This window comes from Hipposideros armiger, unplaced genomic scaffold (genome assembly GCF_001890085.2).
Source record: "Hipposideros armiger isolate ML-2016 unplaced genomic scaffold, ASM189008v1 scaffold_281, whole genome shotgun sequence".
Taxonomy (NCBI): domain Eukaryota; kingdom Metazoa; phylum Chordata; class Mammalia; order Chiroptera; family Hipposideridae; genus Hipposideros; species Hipposideros armiger.
Window position 1 is genome coordinate 1,281,755 of NW_017731631.1, and position 7,463 is coordinate 1,289,217.

A 7,463-nucleotide genomic window follows, 5' to 3' on the forward strand; every position below is an offset into this window, starting at 1 on the left:
TGTTCATTTTTAAAATGGGTTTTTTTGTCTCCTTTTTATTGAGTTGCAAGAGATGTTTATATATTCTGGATTTAAGCCCTTTATCAGATGCATGATTTGTGAATATTTTCTCCCAGTCTGTGACTTGTGTTTTCATTTTCTTAATGATATCTTTTGAAATGCAAAAGTTTTGAATTTTGATGAAGTCCAGTTTATCAATTTTTTAAATGAATTTTGCTTTCTGTGTTTTGAAAACTCTATGTCCAATCTAAGGTCACACAAATTTCCTCCTATATTTTCTTTTAGAAGTTTTATAGTTTTAGTTATAAAACTTTGACAAGATACTACAATGGATATTTCTAGGCAGTCTGAGAACAAAATTAAAAAGGATGGAAACTGAAAGGGGAAGGTCAGAGGGTTTTAAAGAAGAGTTACCTCTACTTTCCAATTTTTTTGGATCCAATCTCTGGACAAATGAGAAAATGTTCCTCAATTTATGAGGAAACTGTACATGTTTGATCTGATAAAGATTTAGTATTAGCTTTATCTGAATAGTATTAATATTAGATGGTAATGTTGCCTTTATACAGAGTTGAAATGTTTGCTGTAATGTGTATAAATATACAATATCATAGAAATGCACGGAAGACACTAAAGCAACACCAATGACACAATCACTTCATGGACACAAGGGAAAATTGGATTGATGATAATCTGTCATTAAATGGAATGTTAAATGAAAGTAATCTGGACTTGAGATGGGTAAATACCAGATGTACATGAATGGATCATGGCCATAAAATGCAAGGTGGCATTGGGTATGACATGGAAACAAACCTTGGAGAAATATCACATCCTTGCTGCATAAAGGCACCCAAGGAAAACCAAAGACTGTTAAATATTCCAAATTCATTTGGAGGATCAGGAGGGCTTTGTGGGTCACGAGGTTCTTCATTGTTGTCTTCCAAGTGCCATTCGTAAGGGCTGAATCTGCTGACCAGGAAAAGAACTACACTGACTCCAATGTAAGCGAAGACGATGCACATCCAGATTTCATAAGCCAAGGGATCCAGGAATGAGAATACTCCTGGTTTTGATTTTTGAGGCTTCTTTATCATGATGGAGATGCCCAGGCTCATAAACGGCTTTGAGAAATCTATGACTTCTTCACGGACCAGCGTTATAGTGAGTGGAGCAACAGCTATATCAGCCCTCTGGAAAAAAAAATTAACGTTTAGAGACAGTATTCCCATCAGTCATTTGCCACTTAATACACCTCTTTGGTGGAAATATAAAGTCTTATATCATTACAACCAATTGATTTGTCAGTGCTTTGATTAGAAAACTAGTAGCGTTCAATGGTTTTTACAATGATTTAACCTGATGATATGTTAAGGAAGGACACTGGCTGGCCTATTGTCCTCTGAGACATAATGGCTTAGGGCAAATGACTCAATTTTCTTCCCTAACTTTTATTTAAAAATATTTTTTTTGGGAATTGAGGGAGGGGAACAGTGTTGGGGAATCGGGGAAGGGAACAGACAAGTTGCTGTCCTTTTGTTCTTTAGTCTAGAAGTGGAGGATGTCACTTCACAGGCCCATGTTGGTATTATCATTGCGCTCTTCCAGGATGAGACAGTCGCTTTTTGGCCATTGGATGGCCACTCAACGTGGTTCACTGCAGCTCACAAAAGCTCATGCCCGCTGCCGGCTGGCCCCACTGCAGCCTACACTGTAGCCGGCGACTCACGGCAGCCCAGCTCCAGGTCGAGCTGTTGTTCACCATCTTAGCTGTAGAGGGCACAGCATTACTGGCCCTCATGTGGGATCCAAACTGGGGCCCTGCTGCTCAGAGCTGGTGTCACAAGCCAACTCCTAACCAATGCACCACTCGACTGGCCCCCTAAATTTTTTGCTACCTTGCATCTCAACTTGTACTGCCTTGTAACACATCACTGTTTAACTCCTATTGTCTTATTCTAATTTTCATACTCATGTCTTATCTCCCTCACTTGACTAGAAATTCTTGTGGGGCAAGCATCACATTCCACACTTCTTGTATATGCCTCCCTCCCCATCATGAGGTACCACAGAGAACTATAGTACTCAGTTTAGCACTTGAATGTTTGCTCTTATCCTTGAAATATTTTTTGAGAGTATGCCTATTAAAACATAGGTTCTTTGAAGGCAGGGACTCAATCTTCTTTTTTTGTATCTATCACTGCAACAAATCCTAAACTAAAGAAACCATAGTTACCTAAAAAGTAAGTTGTTGATTATTGAATATGATATATGCAAATATGTAAGAATTCTGCAGGGCAATAACAAGGGAAAAGCAGTTAATATAATACATATTATATAGTAAGCCATCATTTCTAGGGATAAATATCAGTGTAGCACTCACATGTATTGGATCAATAAGTTAAATGTGTCAATAGTGCACTGCATAATTAACTCCAGCAAAGGCAGGCAATATTTTTATATTCACTCCAGGAAAATAAGTGCTAGGAATTTCTGCACTTATTTATTTTGTCTTCCACAATTGTTATTTTATGACGGTAGTAGGTTTTAGTCTGAAGCCAGACCTTAAAATACATACCTACAAAAATGCTCCTAACCAAGGAAAGGCTTTTGGATGGTATATCAGATATGAAGTGAAAACACCAATTTCGAACATCATTTTTTTTCTTTCTGTTAAGTAGAGTTATGCCTCAATATCCCTATCAGTGGGGAGATATGGGGGGGAGAATGATAAAGTCTGAGATAGAATATGTTTTCAAAGAAATGATGTTTTACTACCTTGAATTACATATGGTGACTCAAACTTGTTAAGAAACACTCCTTGGGACTTCTGGTAAGATGGCAGAGTAGATGCTGTGCCAACTGCCTCCCAGGATCACACCAAAATCACAAATAATTGACACAACATTCAACCTCAGAAATCCCCCAAACACTAGATGAACAGAACCTCTAAATGAAGGACATAAAGAGGAGGCCACGTCGAGTCTGGTAGGTGAGGCAGAGATGAGAGAGGGTGAACCCTGTGAGGGACACCTCAGCAGTACAGAGGCTTCTCTGGTTGGGGGAGAGACCCTCCGGCCCCACACCAAGCTCACCAGCCCAGAGTTACTTTGCCAGGAAGAGGAGTTCTACAATAGCCGGCAGTAGAAATTTGTGAGGACTCTCTTTGCTCAACTCGGTGAGGCTGAGGGTGGCTGGAGAACCAGTAAAGCCAGCAGATGGACTCACACAATGGTGAGAACTCACCCGGTTCCTGGTGGATGGAGTAGCTGTGTGAGCGGGGCCCAGAAGCCTGCGGTGAAGGACTGAACTGCGCACCTTTGGTGTGGGAGCTGGAGGTTTTGGGACCATTGTTCCCTGGGTGTGGAGCTTGCACAGGAAGGTGCCATTTTTTCAGGGTTGGGTCCTCCCACAGAGGGTCAGGTCGGGAACGCATGGTCTGGTTGAATTGGTGCAGGAGTGCATGTGTGCGTGTGCACGCATGTGACCTTTTATCCCCACCCTTTGCACTGCTTGTGCTGTGTAGCCAGGGAAATGCCTGGCAGGCGCGTTCTGGTTCCAACAGGCTGCTCATTGATAAGCAGGAGTGTGTGAACCACCTTGGGTCCCTGCTCTCCACACAGCGCCTGCAGACTTGTCAGGCTGGTGATTGGCTGTTGGGTTGTTCGGCCTGATCTGCGAGTGGGTGATTGGGACAGGCTGAGACTGAGAGTTTTCCTGGGAGTGTTGGGCTATGAGCTGTGCACCTGCATGATCCCGCTAGGGCATTCTTGGTGCATTTGTGCAGGCTGGTTGCCGGTGCAGGAGTGCGTGCTGCTGTAACTTAGTGGGAGCCATTGACCACACCCTATGGTGCCTTGGGAGCCTGCCCCACCTACTCAGAGCTGTGTTGCTGGGGGCAATCTGAGACCTGGTGCCTGGCCTCCATCTCTGCAGGCTACAGAGGGGTTTTTGCAGTACCAGACAGCCCTCAGCAACCTGTGAGAATTTTTTATGGTGAGCACGGTTCCAGAGCACACAGCAGCTAATTGCAGGAAGCTCACTGCAAGCCTGAGAGAGAGGCCAGCACATGAAGTGTTGAGCCCTTCACACCAACATAGCTGGTGCTGAGTCACCCAGACACTCTATTGCTGTGTAAATTGTCTACAGATTAAAGTGGGCAGAGAACCTTTTTTTTTTTTTAAAGATTTTTATTGGGGAATTGGGGCAGGGAAACAGGCAAGTTGCTGTCCTTTTGTTCTTCACTGGCCCGTGTTGGTACTATCATTGCACTTTTCTGGGGTTAGGCAGTCGTTCACTGGCCATTGGATGGCCGCTCAAGGTGGCTCGCCGCAGCTCATGAAAGCTCACACCTGCTGCCAGCCAGCTCCACTGCAGCCTACGCTGTCGCTGGTGACTCAGAGCAGCCCAGCTCCAGGTCAAGCTGTTGTTCACCATCCTAGCTGTACAGGGTGCAGCATCACTGGCCCTCATGTGGGATCCAAACTGGGGACCTGCTGCTCAGAGCCAGTGTACCAAGCCAACTCTTAGCCAACACAACACTCGGCCACCCCCTCTTTTTTTAAATCTCTTTTTTCCTTTTTTTCCTTCTTTTTTCATCCCCTTTTTTTCTTTATTATTATTATTTATCCTTTTTTTCTCCTTCATATTTTTGTTCCTTTTTCTTTTGTCTGTTTTGTTTTTGTCATTGTTTCTCAGACTTGTTTATCTGGATATTGCTTTGGTCACTGTTTTTGTCTTGTTTTCCTGTTTTTGTGTTTGTGTCTCTTTTATATACTTTCATTTCTCCTATCTGATCATTGCTTATTGAGTTTCTGTGGGAGTGTATTTGTTTTTTGGTGTGTTGGGTTGCCTTGCTTTGTTTTTGTTTTGTGAACTGGACATGGACTTAGCACTGGTCCAGGAGCTGAGACTACACTGAATTTGTAGAAACCACTGACCACAGCCTTTACACACCTGTAACACCACCTCGTCCACCTACAGCTGCATTACCAGAGGCAATCGGGGTGCCGGGGTGACCGGCCCCACCCCTACAAACTTTGGAAAAGTTTTTTTTACAACAGAAGGTGGTCTGCTAAGCTCTGGGATCATCTTCGTGATATTCAGGGACCACAAACCTGCACCACAGCCACTTGGGAGCAACTCTCCTAAATCTCTGAACACAAGGTGGAGGCTGGCTGTAGCATCCTTGGGACGCTATACAAGGGGGTCACAGGTCAGGTATTGGTGTAAGGCCTGATTCTGCATTAACATCTTAAAAACTACTGATCACATCACATAACTCACATGAACTCCATCCTGCCAAGCTAGTGCCACATCGCAGAGGCACCCTCAACACCGGGTCAAATGCTAGACACACACCCTCAAAGAGCCTCTTTCAATAGGTGGGCCTCACCGACATCTGACTGATGGCAACAGGTCTAGGGGACCCTGGACCTTTTCCTAAACTGCCTCAGGACCAATATAGGGGGCAGCCAGCTTTAGTTCACACAGAGAACATTCCCACATGACCCCAGGTTTAGAAAAGGCAGCAGCAAACTGCATACAGCCTTGATGAATCTACCAGGTAGCTACAGGCCAGTAACAGCCAGGTCTGAAATGGCTCTGAGTGGGAACTCTGCCCAAGAGACACCAGAACCAATACACCCAGAGGCCAGCGTTAGATAAAACAGGAGTACTACCTGGTTGAACCTACAAGTGACACTCTCAAAAACATTTTCCACAGGCACAAAGACCCACAGTGCCAAACCTCCTCTGAGGGGATCAACCTTCACACAGCATCTCATACACTGTGAATAAAGCTAATTCTCCCAGCTAATCAGTCTGAGGGTCAATCCCACCCTCTGACAAGCCAAAAGCAATTAAAGAGCAACTACAACAGTGACACCTCTGGAACACACAGGACAGGGGAATACGGAGACTGTGCAATATGGATCTAAAGAACACATACTACAAGAGCACCCAGCAATGACTGAGAGGCATAGGTGATCTATCTAATAAATCAGAGCAATCACAGAGCGACAGACAGAATGAAGAAACAAAGAAGCATGTGCAAAGTAAAAGATCAGAGGAAACTTCTAGAAATGGAACTAAATGGAACAAAGGTATCCAACCTTTCAGAGACAGAGTTCAGAGCCCTGATGATAAGAATATTTAAGCAACTTAGTGAGGACATAAAGAAGGATAGATAAATCATAAAAAAACCCCAAACATTTTGAACTAAAGAATACAATAAGTCAAATGAACACACTCGAAGGAATCACTAGTAGATTAGATGAAGCAGAGGATCAGATCAGCGATTTAGAAGACAAAATAGCAGAAATCACCCAGCTGGAAATACAAAAATAAAAAAAGTAAAAAATAATGAAAGCAATTTAAGAGACCTGTGGGACAACATCAAGAGCAACAACATTCACATCATAGGGATACCAAAAGGAGAAGAGAAGAAGCAAGGGATCGAGAATGTATTTGAAAAAATAATGACTGAAAACTTCCCTACCCTGGTGAAGGAAATCAACATACAAGCCCAGTAAGTGCAGAGAGTTCCAAACAAGATGAACCCAAACACGCCCACACCAAGACACATCATAGTTAAAACGGCAAAGGTTAAAGGCAAAGACAGAATCCAAAAAGCAGCAAGAGAAAGACAGCAGGTTACATGCAAAGGAACTCCTATAAGACTAATAGCTGACTTTTTTACAGAAACTCTGCAGACCAGGAGGGAGTGGCAGAAAATATTTAAAGTGATGCAAAATAAAGGCCTACAACCGAGATTGCTCCACCCAGCATGGCTATCACTTAAAATTGAAAGAGATATAAAGAGCTTCTCAGAAAAGAATAAGCTAAAGGAATTCATTACCACCAAACTAGCATTGCAGGAAATGTTAAAAGGGCTTTTCTAAACAAGCTAACCAAAGAAGACCAGAAACACAAATAACAAAATAGCAGTAAGTATGCACCTATCAATAGTCACTTTAAATGTGAATGGGCTAAATGCTCTAATCAAAAGACATAGAGTTGCTGAGTGGATACAAAACAGGACCCACACATATGCTGTTTAGAAGAGACTCCTGCCAGATCAAAAGACACACACAGACTGAAAGTAAAGGGATAGAATAAGATATTTCACACAATGGAAATGACAAAAAAGCTGGAGTAGCGATACTTATATCAGATAAAATGGACTTTAAAATGAAGAATATTACAAAGGACAAAGAAGGGCACTTCATAATAATAAAGGGATCGATTCAACAAGAGGATATAACTCTAGTAAACATCTATGCACCTAACATAGGAGCCCCTAAATATATAAAACAGATGTTAACAGACATAAAGACAGAGATCAACAGTAACACTATTATACTAGGGGACTTCAATACCCCTCTGTCACCAATGGACAGATACTCCAGACAGAAAATCAACATGGAAACAGTGGCCTTAAATGACACTTTAGACCAGATGGA

The 7,463-nt window shown here is 42.7% G+C and overlaps 1 protein-coding gene across 7 annotated transcripts in view; it reads right to left on the bottom strand.

Annotated features, from left to right (window-relative positions):
* Positions 1-7,463, bottom strand: part of GRIA3 (glutamate ionotropic receptor AMPA type subunit 3) — a 483,327-nt gene that overhangs the window by 106,791 nt on the left and 369,073 nt on the right. For all 7 annotated transcript variants that reach the window (XM_019657922.1, XM_019657921.1, XM_019657923.1 and 4 more), the window contains one exon: positions 817-1,193. In XM_019657922.1, coding sequence (XP_019513467.1) covers positions 817-1,193 — 377 coding nt within the window. The remainder of the gene's footprint in view (positions 1-816; positions 1,194-7,463) is intronic.